Genomic DNA, 25,469 nt, shown 5'->3' on the forward strand with positions numbered 1-25,469 from the left:
AACTAATTGCATGACATTGTTACTTTTTATAGAAAGTACTGCATTACGAAACTTGTGTGTTTTTTTATTGGAAAAAAAAAAGTTATATTTTTTGGTAAATGTAAGGGCCCTTCCACATCATAAGTGAAATGAATAAGCCTCAGGCTGAAGGAAATGTGATTTCATGTCTGTACAGTAGAGGGAGCAGCTCAAATCTTTCAGCTGTGCTGATTCTGGATCGCAGAAGAATAGAATGCAGGAGGGGGAAAAAAGTTCACAACACTATTAATTTATATAAACATCACATTTGTGTTTCTTTTTTTGACAAAGTAATGAAATAAGATGAAATAAGTCAATAAGTATATTTGTGTAATTTCAAATATTTCATTATTGCCGGTTTGCGCAATTTTCTGAGTTTGCAATTCACTATTTTTACTCATTTTGAGCAATACTGAATTTGATTTTGAGCAAGTGAGATGAGTAAATGCACGCTCACATTCAGTGTACAACTACAATAGCCATCATGTTTACACACATTGAGCCTCATTCAGGAAACACGAGCAGAATTTTTTTTGTGTGCAAATTATTCGTAAAGCCATTCTGACGTAAATTTTCGGATTCACAAAGATGTTTGTATTTACAAAATGTTAGTTGGTACAACAGAAATTTACACCTACTCCCTACCACGTCCAAATGGTGCAGAAAACATTTGAATGTTCTAATTTAGGCAAACTGATGACATTGCAGTTTGATGCACTATGTACCACAATAAAATTTCACGAGTTGATTTGCCATTCTTTTGTTTTGTTTTGTCTTGTCTTTTTTTTTTTTTTACTGTTCAACTTTGGGTAATAGGCAGCGCTAGTCACTGTCACTTTTTACCCAGCCGTCCAATCACAGTGGGCGGGACAAATACTACACCGACCAATCATCCTTCTTGTACAACAACTGAACAACAATGGAGAAGTTAATATTGCTGGTTACTGCATTTTTATATTCAGTAATATTCTTCAAAATTAGATACTAGTAACACATTACTGCCATTGATATTCTGTATTATAGTAACCAAAGTATCTCAGCTGGAAAAACGCGCTCTATTTACGAATGTTTGGAAATCATTAATAAACACACTTCTGTCAGGACCACTATCGTCAAATGATTGACAATTAGCATACAGTTTGGATTGGCGGTATGGTTCTGTTCTGGGCGAGAACTCCCTGCGCATCCATGCAGCCTAGCATGGATAAGCGCAGGGAGAGCAGCAATTACCCCTCTTGGGGTAAACATAACAGAACCAACTTGAATGTATTGCAGATATCATTAATTAATTTTAATGTACAACATAATTAGAGAATTTTAGTCTGATTCAGGGGTAATCCGAATGCCAAATCCTGACTAGGCGAGAGGTGGAGCTGGGGAGGGAGGAGGGTAATTCGCTCCTGAGAAACGCGATAGCTGCTGATAATACTGAAGGAGCTTATATATGTATACAGTGATAGGCGTCGTACTCCTATAGGTAGACGAGAGTCAGCTGATGTGAGCTTGACTAACGTGACCTGCCAGAACTGACGCTACTCTTGATGTTTAACTTCCGAATCTGTGGTATACGAAGCGTTTGTGAATCCGGAGGTTTCTCCGGAGTTTCTCAACATGGGGACAGGAGAGGTGTCAGTCAATAACAGGGAAACCAAAGTAACTTGCGATACTTATTTGAAAAAGTAACTCGGATATTATGTTGCAAATTTAAAAGTAATGTTACTTTACTAGTTACTTGAAAAAAGGAATCTGATTATGTAAATTTAATTGCATTATCCCCCAACACTGGAGGAGCACTTGATAATTACAGACAAGTGTGTTAGACCAAGGCTGGACCTGAACTCTGCAGGTAGGTAGAGATCCAGGAACATGATGGGGCTCCCCTGTGTTAGAGGTTTGTTCTAGAGATGCACCGATTGATCGGCTGGTGACCGGAGATCGGCCATGACCGGTCAAATGCACTCTGGCGCCGCATGATTAACATCGTGCAACATCAGATGTGCACACAGAACTCACATGTAGGAAACGCGTTAATTACGGCCGCTTCACACCGCAAACATGAGGGGCGTGTATTTTTTCGGCGTACATGTTAATCCATCAGTGCATTAATTTGCATGTCTAGTGTGTTTTAACAAGAACTGGAGTAGGCTGTGTCAGTAAAGAAAATGAAGACTCAAAAATATTTATAGAAAATGTACCCATTTAAACTTGTTTTTATTATTCAGTTTGGGTAAAAGTACATGGTGTTTTATAAAATATATAGAAAATAAATATTTGTTTGTGCTGTAAAAAGTGGTTAGAAAAAATTAAATCGGAATCGGCTAAAATTGGTATCGGCAAGTCAAACTCAATAAAAAATTGGAATCGGCCTAGAAAATTGTAATCGGTGCATCATTAGTTTGTTCAGACTGTTTGAGCAACAGTTAGATGCATCACTAATAACTCAAAAGAATTGCAACATTTTTCTTATGTACGAAGGGTGTTGCACTCGTGCCGCATTAATACAGAACTGATGTGCAGTGACTGGTGTGTGCATATTGGCTGCTTTACAATGGTGTACACATTTTCCTTTTATATTAATAATAGATTTATAACAAGAAAAGTGTATGAAAGTATAATTCATTCTGTTTGCATTGTCTTGTGTAACAAGGGTCGTGACTCGTGGGCGTGTATTAGTGCATACGTGTGTGTGTGTGTGTGTGCGGTGCGCTCAGATGCCGAGATGTAAGAGACACTCAGAACTCCTGGAGCCTGAGACCATGATCTCACAGACTGGAAGTCCTGTACATAAATCTTGGCCATTTAGAAACGGAAAACTGGTGCCTCCTCTCATGTGGGGGGAGCAGCCTATAGACTAAACAATACTGACCCTACAGCTGACCTGGCCACTTTTCACACAGATTTTCCAAGAATCCAGATAAAGACCATGGTTTTCTTTTAAGATCACCAACGGGACAAACCCATGGCCTTGTGGTCCTCATGCCCCTGACTTCTCAAATAGAGTTGTTTCACTGACAACTAAAATGATCAAAGGAATGCTCTAGTGCCATGTGACTGAAAACGGGACATAAGTTGTCCATAAGATGTTTTCTAGATACTATAATACAAGATATACTTTGCTGGATAAAAGGCAACACATTTTAATAAATGGTCAATATTTCCTATTTAGAGAAATTTAAGATCAAATATACTGTAGTTACATATTGAATGTTGTCGAAATGGAAAAATATATCTTGTATTTATAGTATCTAGAAAACATCTTATGGACAACTTATGTCCATAATTTGTCCGTCTCTAATTAAGATAATTTATTTAAATTAAACCAGTTAGCATAAGCGATTAGACCACAATTTGCATTCTTAATCGATAAGTTAACATTTTAACGAGAGAGAAGGTTGTCATCTGTAAACATTATTGGGGTAAGAATATTTGAAACATTTGACAAATCATTTATATAAGAAAAAATAAGGGTCCAAGAATGGACCCCTGAGGAATCCCACTGAGTTATTTTGCTGTGCTATAATATCAACCCTAAACACAAACAAGCTGTCTTCTATTAGAGATGTATGTAACTATACAAATTGTCCAATAAAATGTAATGATTACTTGTGTCAAAAGCTTATAGACAGGTCTATAAAAATACTAAAAGTAAATTCATGATTTTCAAGTGCAAGGGTAACCTTGTCAATCAGGTGAAGCAAAGCTATATAAGAAAAGTGATTTTTATGAAATCCATACTGTTTGTAAAGAATACAATTTGAAAAGAATACAATTTGATTCTAAATGAAAAAGAATCTGTTCATATACAATATTTTTGAAAAAACATGGAAAAATAAAGCATCTGCTTTAAACAGGGGTATAATATTTGCTATTTTTAATGCAAACTTTGGAAAAATAATATTTATGCAACTTTTTATAAAAGGAAATGTAAGCAAAGTGGCTCCCGTTTGTTTTTTACCACTGCAAATGTGTACAATTTAACAATTTACTCATGGAGCCACATTTAGATCCCCATACTGTATCTCTTGGAATGAACCATATTGGGCTTTTAAAATAAAGATATCAAAACAAACTGGTCGACCGATATAGCGGCCGATATTTGGCATTTTTTTAAATGTCGGCATTGGCCATTACGTTTTTCTGTTTGGCCGATGTGTTTGAAGTGGGAATTTTAATTTAACGGCACTGAGAATGCCAGCTCTGAGAACAGTTCTCCCATTCTACATCTTCATTACAGTAGTTCTGGTCTCTATTTAACAGTTTTGTCTAATACAAAACTATATAGAACTGTTATAAAAGAAAGTAACCTGTATACAAAAAAATAGTACAGCCTTTGCTTTTAAATTATTAGTAGGCCTAACAGAAAGCAAACACTGAAATACTTTCTCATTTACTGTCAGCTTTCAGCAAAAACACATTTATATCATTGAAACAAATCTTTGATATTGAAACAAATCTTTGAATATTTAATAAACATTTAACTTCACAACCCTTGCAGACTTAGTCGAATGAGAGTTGTCAGATATTCTGAAGTGCGCATTTGTAGCCTGAATGAACGTGTTACTCTGCGCGTGACGGTCGGTCCGTGTGAATTGAATTTGGACAGGAGAGTTCAGCTTCACTGGAGACACACAATCGACAAACTTTAAACCCTTGATTTCAAACTATGCTGTGTTATATTCAGTTGCCCACTGTCATATTCATGTAATTTTCACAAAATAGTGGATTAAATAAGTAAAAATTCATCCTTGCCATTTAATATTTTGACTTTCATCACTATTCATGTTTGTCTGTTTTCCTGAATAAATGCATCACGTTTTCCACATAAATATGAATCAGCACAACTGTTTTCAACATTGATAATAATAAGAAATGTTTCTTGAGCAGCAAATCAGCATATTAGAATGCTTTCTGAAAGATCACGTGACACTGAAGACTGGAGTTGGCTGAAAATTCAACTTTTCCATCTCTGGAATAAATTACATTTTAATAGGCTATAAGTGAAAACAGAAAATAGTCATTCAAATTGTAATAATATTTCACAATATTGCTGTTTTCATGGCATTTTTTGTCAAATAAATCCAGCCTTGGTGAGCATAAGAGATTTTTCTTAAAATGTGATAGTCCAGTTCTCTGAACAGCCCTGACCCCTGTGACACACATCAAGCAAGAACAACTGAAACACGACTCCTCTCCCACAGGAAGTTTACCGGCATCTGGTCTTTGTCATACACAGATTCACACGGCTGTCACATTGGCCTCAACTAGTTATGTTGACCACGAGTGGTTGTTCTTTTATATCAACCACCCTTCCGCCTCAGTAACACACTGGTGTGGTTTACGAAGCTTTACACAGCCTTGTCATAATCCTGTTTTAGACGTGTGCCCGCAGTCGCTCGATCTTATCGCATCTGATACTTGGGAGCTGAAGGCGTGCCATTAATCATGTCACCAACAGAAAGCCTTATCTGCAAACCAGAACTCATAATCCCACACAATAAATCAGCTCTGACTAATACATATAAGCAAACCTATTCATGTTCAACCAAGCTAACCTAATCTTCACAAAACAAAAACAAAAAGCTCCTCATGTAATCTCCATTGATGGATGCAGCGTTTACTTCAACGGGCAGAGAGGGGTGAATTTTATCAGATTAGACATTTGACATGAGCTATCAAAGCGAGCAGCCTGAAACTTTAATAGCACACGTACAGCCGGCTCCAAACAAGCTTGTGGTCCATTGTCACTTGGCAGCTTCGAGCCATTGCACTGATGGGGCCACATTGATGTTCGGATTAGGGCATGCCTCTGTGATCAAGTGCTCAAATACTAGATAAAAACTACAGAAACACCCTTTAATCCTCACAAACCACCTCTAAATAGCATCTTAAGGGGAAGAACATCGTCACAGTGGATTCTTTTCAAAATGGTCCAGTGTCTTTGGCTTAATTCTGGTCCTGTTGCAGATGGATTTGTTTAGCATTTGAAGACCGAGGTAAACGTGCTAAGAGGAGGGCAAACACCCTAGCCTTCTTGATAAACCGTTGTGAAGTCCTAAAATATTGACCTTATTTACAGAAGCACCATCTTTGATTTTTAACGGGAATGAAAGTGAGGCTGTGAGGGACAGACATACGGTACATCTCTTCAGTGGGTTGTATTGTTATACAATGTGTTTTTGGATTGTTCTGCTGACGAAACACTGCAAAAATATCTTTCAAAGGTATTTTAGTAGACAAAAAACTCCAGACAACATGAGCTGTGGAAAATGATGTGTCGTCTAGGAATTTTACACAGCTTTTTACAACAGATGCCATTGAAAACATGGTAACTCCCTCACAGCCTTGCTTTCATACCTGTCATGGCGATGCTCATGAATAAGGTCTATGGCGTACGTAATATCATATATATTTGTGATGATAGTGAATATATTTGCTCTGAAATTACTGTAAATCTGTAATATATAGACCCTCTTTTCACTGAATGACCAATAGTCTCAATTTCCACCATCAGCCCATAATTATCTTAGTTCTGCTTAATATGGACAATATGCATTAATACATTTTCATTCATACATGGTTGCCATGTTTTAGTTCTAATTACTAAAGTTATGATATCTAAATTTGAAATATATATAATGGTATAGATACTATATATATCTGACCTTACACAATTATTAGAAAATTGGTCAAATTCTATTGCTAATGTGTGCATAGAGGATTGCAATTGGTTTTCTGGGCATTGTTGTCAAAAAAAAAACAGAAATATTTAGAACACCTTTCAATACTCATTTTCCACAGTATAGATGCACTGGTACCAGCTGCTCTTTCTTGGGCTCTTTTCTCTCAGACAGCGAGTTGACACATATTTTTCATATTTTAATTAAGTAAAAGTAGTCTTGTTGCACTGCATGTTTCAGAGTGAAGCGTGTCATGCTGTTACATACGAGCAGCTCATAATCCAGTGTTTTCAGCATCTGAGAAAGGCTTAGATAACAGTAAATGCAGCAAACTCCATCTCTGCATGTGTTATGAGTTTATCAAGTAGCATGCACAGGGCTGTAGAGTGCGACCAATTTTGGCGACCAAACATTTTTCCTAGGTGCACCTACAGTAACGTCCTTGCATCCGCTGCCTCTCCACGAACAAAGCGCTTGTTCTCCTTTGACGGAACACACACTCATGGTTGGATAATATCGTGGTCTAAACCAATCAGAGACAGAGATGGGGCAGGTCTTTGCCTCTGATTGGCTGTGGTCCAGATATTCCTGTAGGCCTACACTGCTCGTGCTCCGTGCTGTGTGATTGAAATTGCGACCTGAGCACCAGAGAATCAGGCCTCGTTTAACCCTCTGGGGACCAAAAACCCGCCGGCGCATTTGCCTCGGTTTTTTTCACATAGCAGCAAAATAGACTTAAAATACTCCCGTCATTTTTTGTCATACAGGCTTAAGAAATATGAAAAAATAAACTGTTAAATGTCTTCTTTTTTATGGGTTCACTTAAAATCAAAATAAAACATTGTGCTTTTGTAAAATAAAGAAAGTAAACAGGGTGTGCTTTCTGCCTCTCCGTCTCCGTGAACTTTTTTTCTAGTGCACGTCTGTAAACTTAAACAAAACTCAGCGAATACTATTCACTCAGACATGAGATATATATCTCTATAATCATTTAAGAGTGTAGTTTTAAATGATCTATACGTTGAAATAAAATGTCTTTGTATAAGCAACATATTAAACTGCAAATTAACATTTATGCCCTAATATATAATGTAAAAAATGATATGTTACAGACGAAATATGAAAGACAACATTTCATTTTGGATAGATTATAAAGTTTTTACTGCCACATCAAAACCTAATTTACAAGGTGCAAACAAAATCTTAAAAGGTCAATATAAGCCTTCTCTTTAAATAATTTTTTGTGTTTTATTAGTGACAAATTTGGGGAGACGATAGCCTACATATTCCAAAACTTTCTGAAAATACAAATGAGAATTAACTGCACAATTACTAGAAATGTTTACCTTGGATATTATACAATTTGCAAGCATACACAGTTTGTGGAAAAATAAACTTTTTTTCAAGATGTTTCCAACTCTGAACCAATTCTGTAGTAATATATATATGTGTGTGTGTGTGTGTGTGTGTGTGTGTGTGTGTGTGTGTGTGTGTGTGTGTGTGTGTGTGTGTGTGTGTGTGTGTGTGTGTGTGTGTGTGTGTGTGTGTGTGTGTGTGTGTGGTGTGTGTGTGTGTGTGTGTGTGTGTTGTCTTTGCATTCTGTCTTGTGGCTCAGTGACACCTGAATGAAAGGCTCATTAGTATGCAGCATTAGCATACAGGTCTTTGTCTTCTCAGGTGTGAATTAGGACATTATTCGTGACCTTGTTGGATCATTCACGCCCACCTGCATATTGCCTTTCCAAACAAAAAGTGTCTTACAAAATTTAAATCAATCTATTGTTTAATGTGAACGATTAGCCCGGATGATTTTCAGATAATTTTGAAGTAAAAAATCTAGGCGACAACATCCATTAGTCAAAAGTATTGTGGGAATATGTGAAGTTGGTCGTATGTGGTCTTCTATCAGAAAATTTAAGTTTGAGTTTTTTGAATAACCACGCATAAATAATATTCTCTAAAAAAATGCAAACATGTACATACATGTTGCTCACATATTATGATAGCCATGTCCGTGCTAAATAGAGTGTAATTACACCTTTGCCATTAATATGTTTATAAGCAAAAAAAAAAAGCATATATCAGGGCATGTCAAAACATCTCAAGGACCCCAAAAACACCTTGGTCCCCAGAGGGTTAAACTGTACATCCATATGTGACCGATCACGGAAAGTAGGGACACAAGTCGGTTCTGGGGCATTTTGAGTTATACACAGATTCTGAAAGTGTAGTCTCCAAGCTTTCCAACAATGTGTAGCACATGGAAATATGATAATATTTGGAGAAGGTGTGGCCATTTGAAGGTAGGCACTCAAAAAAGTTAAAAGTGGAGAAATCTGCCTATACAGATTGTGCAGTTCTCACCTCTCTGCTGCTGGGAGTGACAATGAGCTGGGAGACTCATTTACATCTCATTTAGATAAGCCATTCCCCCTTGAACAGCACAGGGGGGAGCAAAAAGGTCAAGAAAATGGGCCATCAAAGAAAAAAAAAAGTTTGCAAACAGGTAATATATAAATAAATGTCTCTTAGCATCTACCAATAAAACTGTATAGGCAACTCTTTTGATATCAGATAGAGCCGGCCAGAGCGCTGCATAATAAGTAGCCACGCTGTAGGGCTGGGCGATATGGACCAAAAGTCTTATCACGATATATTTAGGCTGAATATCGATATATGATATATATCCCGATATTTTTTCCGCAAAGTGAGAGCAAATGTTCAGTCAAAGTCAAAGCCAAATATGGACTTCACTGTATAAATTATACATTGATTCTTATTAAAGTTACTATTAAAGTATGTGTGTGATGTCCTCTGTGTTTTGTTGTTTTATTAACATTAAATGGATAGTTATCCCAAAATGTTTAATTGTCATCATTTACTCTCTCAAGTTGTTTTCTCTCAAGTTGACTTCTATATTGATTTCCTATGGAAGTCAATGGGGACCAGCAACTGTCTGGTTACCTTATTTTGTGTTCAGCACAAGAAATAAATAAATACAGGTCTGGAAAAACATTAGAGTGAGTAAAGAATGACAAAATGTTTATTTTTGGGTGAACAATCCCGTTAAGGACAAGCGGCATCATGTTTACTATTAGGGCTACTGTCTCTTTAAGACCTGAAAGCGCGCGTCTAATATGTACCATATATGACAAGCAGATTTCTCTCGGTTTGCTTTTAGTTTAGACATAACCATCTTTCTTTATGTAAACCTTGAGTGTATTTGACAGTATTAGCTCAAAAAGACTCGAAAGATAACTTAGTCCAGTATGCAGGCGCTGTTAGACAGGCTTTTAGTGCATGCGCGCGTCGGGTTTTTGCGCTCAGATAAGCGCATGTTAGAACAGCGCATCAGCAGCGAATTACATGTTTAACCGGCAAGGCTTTAAAGCACATGCAAATAATGAACTTTTGAGAACTGCAGTGTCCTGTTCCTCTGCGTAAACATTTAATGTGAGTATTTGTCGCGTTGTACACTGGGCTGTTGAGACGCAGACTGCTACAAAAGCACTCAGACTGCTTGTAGCAAGGATCTCAGTGGAAATTTGAACTATATCGATATATGCGATATGGTCTAATTCCATATCCCATTTAAAAATATATAAATATATTTTTTATATCGATATATCGCCCAGTCCTACCACTCTGTTCCCTTGGAGGGCGGGGGCAATCACAAAAGAAACAAAAGCCGGCTTATCCAGTATGGAAATACACACAGACAATGACACGCCCCTACTGCAAGCTAGAATCTCCGAAAACAAGCCGATTTCAACCTAAAAATGTACACTTTTAAATATACCAATACTCAGTGTTGGGGAAGCTACTCTGAAACTGTAGTTTGACAAGCTACAAGCTACTTGTAAGTTAGAGTAGTTAAACTACAGTCAAGCTACCCTTTTGGAAAAGTAGTTAGCTACACTACAAGTTACTATCAAAAAGTAGCTAACTACATTGAAACTACTTTTGATTTTTTTGAACAACGTATATTATAAATAACTGAATAAGTGTCTGAGGAATGTTTTAAGTAAAATATTTAGTGTTTAAAACAATGCAATACAATTATGATTTCAAAGAGTATTGTTTTATTACACAGTACACACAACACATTTAAATATCTCAGACTGTTTGTTAAAAGTGAAAAATTGCAACAAATATAAACTTGGACAAATAAGGCCATGGGTAATTAACATTAGTTGTTTCTCCATCCTCCAAATCTGCCGCCACATCTTGCTCCATCATGGATAATATGGGTGTGTCAACCCACTTCTGTACGTCAGTGAACAGGCGGGCGTACACAGTGCGATTTTTGCTTTTTTTACGAGCTCGCAGATAATTTTTTCACTCGGGACAAATCGAGTGGAAATCGGTGATGCTCGCATGGTCGCGGCTCGCAACGTGTGAGAGGAATTACGAGCCGAGCCGAGCACGTTACAAGAACCTCTCGACCTCCCGATCATTTTTAAACATGTTAAAAAAATTGGGGGAGTCGGCCCGATTTTCACCAGCGTATAGGCTGTCCCCTATTGCCAAATCATACACAACCACGTTACAGGCTAGATCGATGGGGCTACAGTGGCAGAAACCACACAGCGTGCGCATTATACACTGGCACTCACACACACACACACACACACTCTCTCTCTCTCTCTCTCTCTCTCTCTCTCGTTTTTTATGTTGAACGGAATGGCTACGGTTATCTGCTTTTCAACAAATCATTTGCACACACATTTCTGTATTTTTCTATCTGAAGCTATTGCCTGCAACATTAAAGGTGGTCTCTGTGTTTAGCGCGAATGCTCACGTGATTGCCGCCGGGATAAAAGTTGTGCAGGACAGTCGTGCCGTGTAGCAGCTGCTTTGATGCGATTATCAGTTTAACTGACTCGTAATGTGTGCAATATCTCACAACCTCCCGAGTGTCCGAACTCACCGTGTACGCCCGCCTTAGCCGCAAGATGCGTGATTAAACAACAGGTGGCGGTAATGGCTAAAAATGAGTTTGTAATCTAACAAGAAGAAGAATATCATGGCATCGTGCTGCGCAGGCTCGACAAAACGCAATGTAGCTTTTGCTCGCGCTACACCGCTACTTGCTGCAAAAAGTAGTTAGCTACTGGAAAAGCTACACTGTTTAAAAAGCAACTGAGTTACTGCCAAGCTACTGAAAAATGTAGTTAAGTTAGTAGCGTCGCTACTTGTAGTTAACTACTCCCCAACACTGCCAATACTGATATCTAAAACATGGAGAGGCTCCTTCGTGATCTCAACTAACAGATTCTGCAAAAAAGCGAAAATCACCCATTTTTAAAAAAACGCTTCTTTCTCATTTTGCTCGAAAGTTGTGCTGCCGACTTGTGTCCCTACTTTCCGTTACGGGTCACATAGGTGACAGATTGGATGTGTTCTATGACCGTGTAAACAGGAAAAAAATTCATGCATTCGTATATTTCAAGATCGGTTATCATAGTTTGGCTGGTCCTGCGACTTATAGTCAGGTGCGACTTATAAATCAAAATTAATTCATACTGACAGATGAACCAAGAGAAAACATTACCGTCTACAGCCGCGAGAGGGCGCTCTAGTTGGCGGAGTTGTTCAGATGAAGAGTACAGTGATGTGGAATGAGGTCACGGGAGCTTGGTGAACTTGCTTACCACATCAGCATAAATGCTCCTGATAAATTATTTGTTATTAAAGCATTAACATTCACAAACCACTGTTAATTTAACATAAAAGCAAGCAGGCTGCGTGCGTGGTTTGCCATGACTGAATGCGCGCAAAGTGCGCTCCCTTAATAATTCCTAAAAAGCTCACTTCAGTTCATCGCGATCTCATACATCTCTGTTATTATTAATAGGGATGCACCGATCCGATATTCAGTATCGGTATCGGCTCCGATACTGACATTTTTGCTGGATCGGGTATCGGTCAGACGAGGCCGATCCAAATCCGATATTGTGCGTATAGGCTACTATTCTGTGCTATTGTTAAGCCCCACAAAAGGCACAAAAACATTATAAAGCACCATAAAGTTGTCGTGCACTATATTATAAGTGTTCTGAAGCCATTAGATAGTATAATGTAAAGAGATAGGCTATAAATTAATATTTAAGTCATTAAATTCAAGATCACGTAAATTTTTCCCTCCGCTGCGGCTGTCAGTCATTCTCCATTCAGCATCAAACAGCGCGTCGCGTTCGGTTACGACGGACAACACGATGAAAAACTCTCTCCAAGATGATTCAATGTTACTATAATTATACTTGATCTGTAGATAAAGGTAGTCTATGGTTTTGCATTAAACAACTTTATCTTGCTGTAGCTACTTTATTGCTGTACCTTAACTACTTTCTACCGGGTGTCTGTCTCACAACACTGGAGTAGAGTCAGAGCACTATAACTGTTCTTCACGCGCACAGTAACTGACATTTAAAACTGTTAAAAGAAAATGTTCATTAAACTATTGCATAGATAGATACTGTATAATACACTACGCATCAATATGTCTTTCCTTTGTGCCTTGAACTTTTCAATGCGGACTCGAAGCGCTGCGCGCTGTGACTCGTGTTGCTTCAAGCGCATCATTCTGCGCTCGGGATGCGCATAAGCGCTGTGTGCCGCACTGTATTGGGGCCTTTCATATCATAATACAGCGACGCAATGAACGATTATTAATAGCCTTTCTAGTTCTGTACTATCCATCATGTTGCTGCCTCATTAAACCGCTGTGCTATATATTTAAAACATGTCTCAATTTTATAGTAGGCTATAAAATAATTAATCTTTTTGATTTTTTGTTATCTTGTTTTTCATGAATGTATTTTACAACAATACAAAGAGCAATGTGTAACGTTTTACCAGATTTAGTGTTACACTTATTCTCATATTTGTTCCCCACTAAAGGTTTTTTCATGTTCAGATTTAATACAATTATTGTGCACTTTTGATTTTTCTAGACTAAATTTTATTGCTTAATTATCCACTATTCTAGTTTATAATAGCATTTTTTGTCATAGATTATGGTCATATTTTTTTTTTATTTGTTGTTTTTATTTATAATGAAGTTGTCTGTATTAAGTAGATTGTGTTTAACACACAAAAGAGTGATTATCAGTTCAACACACATAGTTATAGAAATTCTACTTGATTTAAAAAAAAAAACTGCCCTGGTATCGGTATCGGTCGATACTCAGAATGTTTGGTATCGGATCGGATCGGTTCTGAAAAAATAGTATCGGTGCATCCCTAATTATTAATGAAGCTGACTGCATAATGAATCTTTCATAATATCTACACTTTGTTTGTTATAATCAAAGGATTTGCCAGCATGCAGAATTCAGCACTGAACAAAAAGTCAGTTTTGAGCGGTGAGGGGATTCTATCTTAAATGCTTCTGATTGGCCATTGCGTTCAAGAAATCAACACACATGTCTGTGATTGGCTACATCGCTCAACGCTGCAAACATGTTACAAATAGAAACTCTGGCCTGTAAATTGTTTCTATTTTGTTTTAGTTGTTCTTGTTGCTTTTCTGCAACAGATTAATAAAAATGTATTCGTTTTTATATGTTTTAATCATAGATATTTCTATTTAATTGTTTTATTCTCCCGCAGCCCGCACACACAGAGTGAGTGCATTACCACCCGCGCTCTCACTCGGCCATCAAATCTAGTCTCGTGCCGCACGTCTCTAGATCACGGGCCCGGCCCGAGTATAGTGGCGGGAAATATCGGGCTCGGGCAGAGAATCTAAGCTCTAAACAGGACAGAGTAACACGGAGGATATCGCTCATATAAATTTTTTTGACGACGTAGTTAAGGCGGCAGGCGTGTGTTGCTTAGGGAGGCCACCTTAGGTCCAAAGTGCTGCGGGAAACCCTGTGTTACGTTAACATGCCGGACACCTATTCAGCCTGTTGTTCTGTGTGCTTTTGTGTAGTTGAATAACCTGCCTTTCTAGATTAAATGTCTGTTCTTCTTTTTCTTATCTCTATCAGCTTGCAACGTATATCTTTTGTTAACAAGAACACACATCACGCGTTTCTAGAGCTAAGCCATTTGGCATGATAGCCCAGGTACACATAGGCATAGGCCACTAGTGTTAAGCCATTCAGCAAGGTAGCCCAGGCAACTGATAGGATATGTCAGCAGCCCTATCACCTTGTAGCCCAAGACTGGTTGCCCACTGAAGCTAAGCAGGGTTGAGCCTGGTTAATACCTGGATGGGGAGACCTTCTGGGAAAACTAGGTTGCTGCTGGAAGAGGTGTTAGTGAGGCCATTAGGGGTGTTTACCCTGTGGCCTGTGTGGCTCCTAACGCCCCAGTATAGTGATGGGGAAACTATACTGTAACAAGCACCATCCTTCGTATGAGACATGAAACCGAGGTCCTGACTCTCTGTAGTCATTAAAAATACCATGGCACTTCTAGAGTAGGGGTGTAACCCCGGTGTCTGGCCAAATTCCATCCAATGGCCCTTCAATCATGGCCTCATAATAATCCCCATCCACTGAATTGGCTCTATCAATCTCTCTCCTCTACACCTATACCTGTAGCTGGTGTGTTGAGCGCACTGGCACCGTTGTACTGTGGCTGTTGTCGCATCATCCAAAAGTACCCCATCCTCATCCCTCCACGGCAGTTTCTGATGACCACGGTGGCCGGCGACGGGGGGGGGTGACCTCTACCTATGGGTGCAGGTCGGTTTAGATGACTGGCATGGGAGTCTGTTCACAGAGCAGGATCCTAGATGTCCTCTTGTGGTACCCAAGATCTTTTGGCTGGTCCATAACCCTCCCAGTCAACCAGATATTCGATTCAGTTGCCCCGTCGCCTGGAGACCAGGATGGTACGGACAGTGTAAATGAGGCCCACATTGGATTCCACCAGAGGGGGAGGCATATCAGCTGCAACAGACCCTGTGGAAGTAGGAACAAGAGAATCTTTTAGATTCCCGGAACCCGGAAGATAAACACACTGATACACCTAGGAGTTGAAAGAATGCTTTCCACACTCTGGAAATGAACTGTGGTCCTCGATCTGACACAATGTCCTTAGGTAATCCAAAGTTACAGAACACATGGTGGAACAAGGCTTCAGCTGTCTCCATAGCAGATGGTAATCCCTTGAGGGGCATGAGTTGACAAGCTTTAGAAAAACGATCCTCACCAACTAAGATGCAGGAGGTAAATCAGTGACAAAATTATATCCTAGGTGGGACCAAGGTCTCTGAGCATTGGGTAATGGCAGCAGTATTCCGCTCAGGTAAGTGGTGTGGTGATTTAGAGCCTTTGCAGTTTACGTGTGTTGATTTAGAGCCTTAGCAGTTTACGTCCTGAGTCATACTGGGCCACCAGTAATGGTTGCAGGTGAGAAAGAGGGTTTGCTGGCTGCCTGAGTGTCCTGATCCCAGAGACGAACAAACGGAGACCATAATGGGCAGACGTAAGGCAGATGGAACATAGATGATACCCCACAGTACCTCCTGTCGGAGCTAGTTCACTCTGCATTGCTTCAGCAATCGGTTCAATGAGGGTCTACTGAATGGATATGGCAATCTTGCTGAAATTGGATATGAACGATAGAAATTGGCAAGGAGTCGCTGTAGTTTTTTTATGTTGGTAGTGGACAATTTTTTACAGCTTGTACCTTTCCCTGGTTCATGGTGATGCCAAATTCATCAATGACATATCCCAGAAAGTGAATGGATGGATGATGAAACTTGCATTCCTCCAGTTTCAGGAATAGCTGGTGTTCTGCTGGTGTAGCTTTTGAAGGTTCTGCATAAAGGGATATGGCGATGGTCAGCCAGGTTCTGGGAGTAGATCAGGATGTCATCAATGTAGATTATGACGAACTTATGGAGAAACTCCTGGAACACCTCATTCATGAAACCCTGGAATACGGAAAGAGAGTTGGGACTGCTTTACGGCATGACCTGGAATTAATAGTGGCCTGATGGTTTAATGAACCATGTCTTCCTTTCATCACCTTTCCGTATCTGGATGAGATTGTAGGTGCTATGTAGTTCCAACTTGGTGAACGCTTGCGTCTCGCAACTGCTCGAGTGCAGTCGGGTCCAGGGGACAGGGTAGCAGTACTTGACAATCTGAACTTCGAGAGCTGGGTAATCAATACAGAGCCTCAAGTCTCCATCCTTCTTGGCCAGAAAAAATAAGCAGCTTGAAGCGGCAGGTGAGATTGAGGGACGGATGAAATCTTGACGAAGAGCCTCCTTGATGTACTCCTCCATGGCCTTCTGCTCTGGGACCGATAGTGGATACATTTCACCCTTAAGTTGGGTAAAGTTGGCCCCAGGCAGCAGTTCGACGGCGCAGTCCCATGGCAGACAAGATGGAAGTTTGGTTGCAGCTCATTTACTGAATATATCCTGGAACGCCCTATATACCTCTGGAACTTCTGGTTGTGATTCTGGTATGGGACTCTCGATGGCTGTGGAAGATACGGCTACGGTAGTCATAGTTGGTTGAGGAAGTTGGAAGCGGCTCTTGAAACAATGTGGACACCAAAATAAGATTTGTCCCGTTAACCAGTTGATCTGAGGTGAGTGTATTAGCATCCAGGATGATGTCAATGATGGAGTCCTACAGCACCAGAAACTATATCACCTCTTGATGGAGTGCGGCAACTTTTAGAGTGAGAGTGGGTGTGCAGTGAGTGATTACTCCTCGTCCCAGCGGCTTACCCAGGATCGAGTGGATATTTAAATCTTTCAGGCAGGGGATTTCTTTGAGGTGGAGATGGTGGAGAAGCTCTCTCTCTCTCTCGAGATGATGTGATTGACTCCCAGCGGAGCCCGAGTCAATGAGGGGCTGAGTTGTTGTGAAACAACGGGGGGGTAGTCACTGATACTGTCGTTTTTATAAGAGAGGAAATTATTGGTGGTAGCTGAATGGTACTCACCGCGGGACAAGGACGACGAATGGGACAATTCGAGATGAGATGACCCTCAGCTTCACAGTACAGACACAGATGGTTACTGGTTAGTTACTGTTGCTGGTTGGGCCATGGGATTTGGGAGGGAATGTGGCAAAGTTGTTTGAACAGGTCTATAAATGGATCAGATATTGTTGGTAAGTGAGCTCTGGTTTCCATGTTACATTGTTGGTCTGGTCTTCTGTAATGTAACAGAGAGGCAGACAACAGGAATGCAGGTAACGGATGTTTATTTAACAAAGCTAGCAGATAGCTGGCAATATGGCAGACTTAACTTAGAGAGTTTTTGGTTTTGCAGGTACTCGATGACTTGAGGAGAGAATGACACGAAGAAAGCAGGTAAACACAGATGAAGAGGGAGTCAGGTAAGCCCATACACTGGCAGTGAATGGCTAGACCAGACAAACTGAGGACAACATGGGTGAGTATATATAGGAGTCCTTAACTGGTAGTGACAGGGGTTGCAGGTTAGTATTCGGGTGAGAGTGAATGAGTGGGCAGAGTTGTAGGGTCTAAAGCTGATGGCATGGTTGAATCCGTGACACAATGACTGCGCTAATGCCAGTGACAAGTAATATATTACATGTTCATTAAATGTATATGCTAAATAAGTTACATTAAGCTACATTATGCTCTGATAGCAGTGGATTTTAACTGAAACAGATCAGATCAATTGGTTCCAAGGCAACAACTCAAGTGGTTGGAGCAACTAAATTTAAGTACCGGTAATCAATTTAAAAATTAGTTTATGTTAGAAATGATTCAGTTCCTCTGGGCCTAACGATCTAAGCGCATGGTGCAGGTCGCAATTGCACTTAGGGCGAGTCCAAATCCACTTTTGCTAGTTTAACAACAGGGAAAATGGTCGGCGTGTATGGCGCATGGTCTAAAAGGGTTGTCCCTATTCTTTTAATGAGTAATGGGTGTGTTTTGGGCGTAATGTGTAAACCAACCAGAGTCTCATCTCCCATTCCCTTTAAAAGCCAGTTGCGCTCGCGCCTTGGTGGATTGCTATTTACATGATCAAATTTGCTGACTGAAATGGATCTGCTCGTGGGCGACGTTAGAGTGCGTATTTTTTTGCACACAATATTAATATTTTACATTGACATGTAACATTACATTTTTATATTTGGCTAGCTTGTGTGCTACCCTGTGTGTAATAAGCAGAGTGTACGCACGTTGTAGACCCGCCTATAGGCGCACATTACTAACGCGCTCTTTAAATAACAAAATTATTTTTTGGATTGTTGGTCAGCGCAGTCTATTTCAGTTGTCTCAAAATAGCATTGCGCCAACAATGCGCCTGAACACACCTAATTTTCAGACCAGCACGCCCATGGGAGCATAAATAGGCGCAAATGCATTTGCTATTTAAACAATGTGAAATTTTCAACGCAGGACGTGAAAATGATAACTGCGCCAGGCTGAAACTAGCAAAAAACACTGGTGTCGCGCTTGGCGCGGGTGTATGATGGGTGTATGGGCCCTCTAACTCAATATTGTTTGTTGTTTGAACATAGCTCAAAAAATTTAAGCAAACTGTTTTATTTTTTGAGCAAACACATTTTTTAGCGGGAAGCGGGAGAATATGGTTCTCATTTAAAGCAGAACTCGGCAACTCTAGTCATTTCTTCGCTGATTTTCACTTTTGTTGTCGCATGTTTTTCCCACAAGCTCCCTCTACAGCTGTGGGGCGTATATTTCACAACACTGTCATAAAAAACTCACTTGCGGCGTCCTCCTCCCCCTTTCAACCGCTGCTCACGTGCATTTGTTATGATCGGAGCAAGCCAACTTTATCGTGTGGAGCTATGTTTACTGAGGTGGGTACTATATCAATACACATTATCATAGAACATTGACATGTACTATTTGTATTCTGTTATCAACCATAAAGCAGTTTGTGTTTCTCGCTCGTTCTCGCTTCTCACGAGACTTCCAATTTCTATCTTGCCGGGACGTAATCCCCAAGTTGCAAGGTTGGTTTTCCGCCTGGGAACGCTGTGGTTGGTTTTCCGCCTGGGAACGATGGGGGGAGCAGGGAAAGTCACCAATATCACCAGAACACGTTGTTTAACCATCCAAATGATTTCTAGACAGTTTTATTAAGTTAAAAAAGTTGCCAAGTTCTCCTTTAAGTTATATATTTGACCTTTCACAGTTCACTGTTGAATGAGCAATACACATCTTTGATATTGGCACAATGAATTTGTTTTAAGCTGAATATATAAAAAAATCCAGGACTAAGAAGATATTAGACCTGCCTAGAGTATTCTAATGCCCTAAAACTAAAAACTCTTCCAGCTGACCCCAAATAACAGTTTATTTGGAATGTGCACAAAGGAAGACAAGCTAACCGAATTGCCATTACAGCAATAAAATAGGCTATTCGGAACAGAATAGGCTAGTAGCTGCTTACTGCAAGGTATACACTAACTACTATTTAAAGTAGTAGGCCTAGTCGTAATATAAAATCAGTACACATTATGCAATGATAAACATTTCAAATAGGTATGCTACATTTTTCCAAAATGTGCAGTATACAACAGGACATATGTATTGAATACTGTAATGAAATGCACTTTAACTGACCCTCAATTTCCATTTGAAAATTGAACAGGAAGGGAAAAAAATCTGCAACAATTTTTTACATTATATACAACATTATTTACCTACACTCTCCCTAGCCTAGAGAGGATAAGCGGTATGGAGAATGGATGGATGGATGGATATTAACAATATATTGTACATTTATTGCAAAATGTGCATGTATTTATTTAAGTAATTTGAAAGCATAGGGAGACTGATTCTATTACATCCTTCGCAGTGCTTTTGATGCAATTTACTTGTCATAATCCTTTGATTGGTGGAAATTTCTCTGCAGAATCATGGGTAGTGTAGTTTTTAACAGGATTTCTGCTGTTGAACAGGATTATTTAAAAAAGAAAAGTTGAAATAATGCAGACTGACGGCTTCAGCAAACGCATACTATCGATTAACAACCTCGTAGTTCACAGTAGCTCTGTCTTTGAAGGTTTAAGTTATAGTTCACAATCAAATCCCCTATTGAGAAACTGAATTGGATTTTTACTTCCAGAACCCGACTGTTGCACTCTATTCTGTTTCACATTAAAAACAAGAGAGGGAAATAGTAGGCAGTACCGCAATGCACTGTGAGGCGCAGTCTATGATGTGTGCTTCATTTTGTTAATTTTCATGCTTTCTATGTACTCTATTGAGACATACTGTTCACAGCAAAAATGCTTTAGTATTAGTCTTTCCTAATCTTGCATATTGTTTGTGCTCCTACAAAGTCTCGATAAACAACATTCCACAAATGTAACTTACCTGTGACAGATATCTTCATATCACCTCACCCAGCCATCAATCATCAGAAAATGGAACTGCAGGCAACATTCACAGAAGCCACAGGTTTGTTCAGGTTAAGGGTATGTTTGAGCTGAAAATAATCATGAATAATGGGAAATAATGTGTTGATGTGTTGATATATTGTATAAATCACTTCTGGCATATTTCACTGAAAGCTAACATCATTTATATAACCGCAGGCATGCAAGTAATGTTAGCATATAAAAACATTTACTGAGGAGGTGATGCTTTGAATATGACCCTATTATATATATTTATATATCAATTATATATTTAAAATTAATTTACTCACCATTATTTTGTTATAGGGCCTGGTAAAAGTATTTTCTCCTTGGAACACGAGATGATAGGGAGAATGTTCAAGCTGCTCTCTTCCATTCACTGCATCTGGATAACGTTAGGCGAATGGTAGGCTACTGTCAAGCTTCAATAACACCAAAACACACCGTAAAAGTATCATAACAGTAGTCCGTAAATACCAAATCTTCTGAAGCCATATGATAGCTTTGCTTAAGTGACACCCCGATATTGAAATTGTTTTTCGCTAAAGAAAATGTCCGAAACTCAAATTTCAAAGGCCTCGTCAGGTTCAACCCGGAGATCACGTGACACAACTAAACAAATGACCTCGTATTAGATTGGATAATTATTATTAAAATATTTTATTTTGTGTAACTACAAGCCTAACAGTCGTGTAATTCATTTATTTGATATTTTTTCTAATTTAAATCTATTCACAATTTACAGAACAAACAGTGAACAAACAGTGGAGTTAGATCCCAATTTGGTTGAAATGTAGGCCTAATACTAATTTTACAACGTATTAAAATCAACATTAATAAAATACACTTTTGTGCCAGTAAAACTAGTGTGACTCCGGCATAACGAAAGCAAGACAAGCACTTTAAAGAAGAGCATTTTTAAAGTTAAAAATCTCATTCCAAATCGTCCGTTTTCATTAATGTAGGATATATTTAAAGGTTACATTATTTATTGAGAATTGCTGTGTTGTGGCTTAGCCTCTGTCTCCCCCTATTGGCCACAGTCAGGTCGTGCATCATGAATTTGCAATGCAGAATTATATGTTTCAGATTGTATTGACGCCATTTGAGATGTGTATTATCTGTTAGTATATTTGAAAGCAAACAGTCCCCATTTGACCTGATTTTAAGATATTTTCTCAAGGCAACTTTTCAAGGTTTAGAACTCGATTAAATTGAACCTATGAAACCAGTCAAGGCCGCTGTCATCAATCATTCAGATAGGCAGGGGTGTGTGTGTTTGAGGCTATGATTATGTGCTGTGTGTGTGCTTTCAGTGATGATTATGCTCCTGTAATCATGATCCTCTACAAACACATGGAGGTAAGACCAAAACACCACTAGAGAACTCTGTGTGCCACTGGATGCTGAACGTGTGCGTGTGTGTGTGTGTGCGGGTGCACGTGCGCGTGTGCGTGTGCGTGTGCGTGTGTGTGTGTGTGTGTGTGTGTGTGTGTGCAATATATAGTGCAATCATTTTAAAATGGAAGCTTGAATAATATCACCCTTTATTTACTGTCAGATTAGCAGCAGTCATCTGTAAACAAGGACAAGTTTCCCCTTGCCTCCATCTTTTTTCCAGTACATGAATCCCATGCATTGGTTCCAAATTGAATTTCCACACACCACCTCTGCCAGTCGCCGGCCCGGCTGCTCCATAAACACTGAAGAGCATCAGGGGCCGGCGTTTATGTGCATTGAAATTGAGCTCTCTGAGGCTGAGCGCAGCACCTTGTGATTGTCACAATCATTTGAGTGTGGCCGAGGTGACATCTTTGTTTTATGGCAAAAATGCCATCTTTTATTAGACTCTAGGCAAAATAAATGAACAATAATTATTCATTTATTTTTTTAATAAAATGTAAACATTAATAGAGGTAGCCAGGTCAGTTGAAACATGTTTTATATTTTCCATCATAAGACAATATCTGCCATATCTTTTGCTATGAGAAATGTTCTATTACTGTACGATTTATTTTATTACAATTATTTCAGATGTCAGGATTATGACATAATTATGAAAAGCTAAAGTCTTAGCTTAATAAATCTTAATATTTATTACAAAAATGGTTATTTAAAATAAAAATGTTTTGGGCTTACAGCGAAACATGTTGAAAGAATGTCCATGCTGTTCTGGTAGGGGGACTTGTACAGTCAAGCTCCAATAAAGTCAAAACACACCATAAAAGTATCATAACAGTGAGTCCGTACGACCTATGTGCTAAATTCCAATTCTTCATAAGTCATGTGATAGCTTTGTTTGAGTAACATGCAAAAACGTTCATTGTTATTTGCTAAAAAAAAAAAAAATCCCTGACACTCACATTTCATAAAAGCCTTCTATGCTGGAACCTGAGGAGCCCTTATGAAATTTAAGTGTGAGATATATATGTAATGTTCTGTTATAGTTTCAGTTCCATTTTCATGGACTTTTGGTCTGTTTCTTATCGTTTCCCATATTTAATGTGTTTCATTTTGTTATCATGGTTACAGAGGATGTTTTCATTGGTTGTCATCATGGTTATTCATTGTTTCATTGATTTATCACACCTGCTCCTTGTTTTGTTCATTAGTTCTCTCAGTATATATTGTCCTCAGTTTATTCAGTTCGTTGTCTGCTGTTGTCTGTGCCTGGCACACCGAGGGGCCGTTTACACAACATCGTTTTCAACTAAAATTTTTTTTTTTTTTTTTTAAATACGTCTTTTGGCCGTTTATTTACATGACAATGGAGCTTTAGCGGGCTGAAAACTCAAACTTTTGAAAATGGGTTTCAGAGTGCAAGTTTTGATACTGCTATCGTCTTTGTGTAAACTACAAAAACATGTATTTGTGAAAACTGTGACATCCTGTACATAAAAATTACGCATTCAGTCTATAGGCGCGTCGTGTTTCTTTACAAAGTAACATCGCCAACTACTGGCCTGGCAGAATAACAGCGTTTTTTTTTTGTTTTTGTTTTTTACATGGCAAGGACAAAATGGGACAGGTTTCTCATGACATGGATAAAATGGGATCAAATCAGACTAAAAACCACGTTTGAGCTGTTTTAACTGAAAGCAACTTGCACTGATATATCTTAAAATATGTCAGAGCCATTGTTTTGTCTCAAGATGCACATCAGTAATGTTTTTATCAACTGCCTGTTTATAAAAGCTACCTAATGTCCTAATAGAGCTAAGGCCTAATCCTAGTTTAGCCCCAGGCCTAAGTGTGTCATGTGTATGTTCTGTTTTGGTTTAATTCTAGTTCCTGTTTCCTTTTTTTCTCATTTTCCTGCCACTAGTTTGTTTCTATGGTTACTGATTTGAATTACACACCTTTCTCAGTTTCTGTTCATTAGCTTCCCATGTGTATTTAAGCCCACAGTTCATTGAGTTTTTTTGTACTTTCTCGTGTGTTTTGTTGTACTATACAATTGACCTTCGTAAATAAAAATAAATAAAAAAAGGCTTAAAATGATTTCGTTACAACTTTCCCTCAAAGTGAAGTGATCTCACTGCTTTTCCCAGCCAGAGACAGACCTTCACTTGACTTTATTTGACAGAGTAATCGTCACTCTAGTTTGTTAGTGAATGAAATGCATTGTGTGGCATTTGTCTCCCCTGCCTTAGAATGTGTTCAGAGTTCAGCGTAACTCTGCTGTAAAATGTCACTTCATCGCCATGACCGGTGGATTGTGTAGTTAAATCGCGTGCACAGGACAGCAGAAACGCCCCATGCTGCAACATTCCACAGGACGTCAGGAACAGGCCCACGAGGGTGCATTAGAAAGTCAAAGGTTAACGCTCATTTGAAAGGTTACTGTTACTGTTCGGCCCGCTCCACTAGCGTAATGAAGTCCTCCTTCATGTGATCGCACGCTGTGTCTCCTGGCAGTTCCCCTCTCAAAGCGGCCTTCTTTTCTTCCTTCAAAAGGCCTAAACACAAAATATGTCCTCTCTGACCCAAGTGTTGCCATGGGACCAGTCAAACGACATATTTCCAGCCGTTCTTCACTGGCCCGCGGGAAACTCGCAGTGTAATTATACATTAGACACACGGCTCGCCCCGAGTCCTCCAATGACAACAGCCTCAGTGTAATTTCATCAGTCATTCCAAATGAATGTGTGGTTTGGTGTAACCGGCTCCTCTGTGTTTTTTCTTCCACATACTCTGCTCTGATTTAGCTTGACATTTCATCCCTAAGACTTTGATGGAATATCATATGTGGTTTCAAGTGGGCAAAAAAGTCAAATTGTTCTCATAGTTTAGACATCAGTATAGACAATCAGATGGAAAATAATCTAATTATTATGTTGACAAGAACTACAATTACAGCCAGATTGAAATGCAATATAAAGATAATTAGATACCTCCCTTTGCCAATAACCCAGGAAAATAT

General features: G+C 39.1%; 1 protein-coding gene across 6 annotated transcripts in view; it reads right to left on the reverse strand.

Moving 5' to 3' along the window:
- Nucleotides 1-21,679, reverse strand: part of meis1b (Meis homeobox 1 b) — a 256,446-nt gene extending 234,767 nt beyond the window's left edge. For 3 of the 6 annotated variants that reach the window (XR_013800192.1, XM_079635085.1, XM_079635090.1), the window contains exons 1-2: nucleotides 21,337-21,679; nucleotides 21,003-21,114 (exon numbers count right to left, since the gene is read on the reverse strand). Coding sequence is in view for 5 of the 6 variants with exons in the window: in XM_079635085.1 (XP_079491211.1) it covers nucleotides 21,003-21,021 (19 nt within the window). In the remaining variant the exon portion in view is untranslated. The remainder of the gene's footprint in view (nucleotides 1-21,002; nucleotides 21,115-21,336) is intronic. The other 3 variants (XM_079635088.1, XM_079635087.1, XM_079635086.1) reach the window with 3 other exon arrangements.
- Nucleotides 21,680-25,469: the final 3,790 nt, after the last annotated feature.

This window comes from Phoxinus phoxinus (assembly GCF_949152265.1).
Source record: "Phoxinus phoxinus genome assembly, chromosome: 14".
NCBI classification, from domain to species: Eukaryota; Metazoa; Chordata; class Actinopteri; order Cypriniformes; family Leuciscidae; genus Phoxinus; species Phoxinus phoxinus.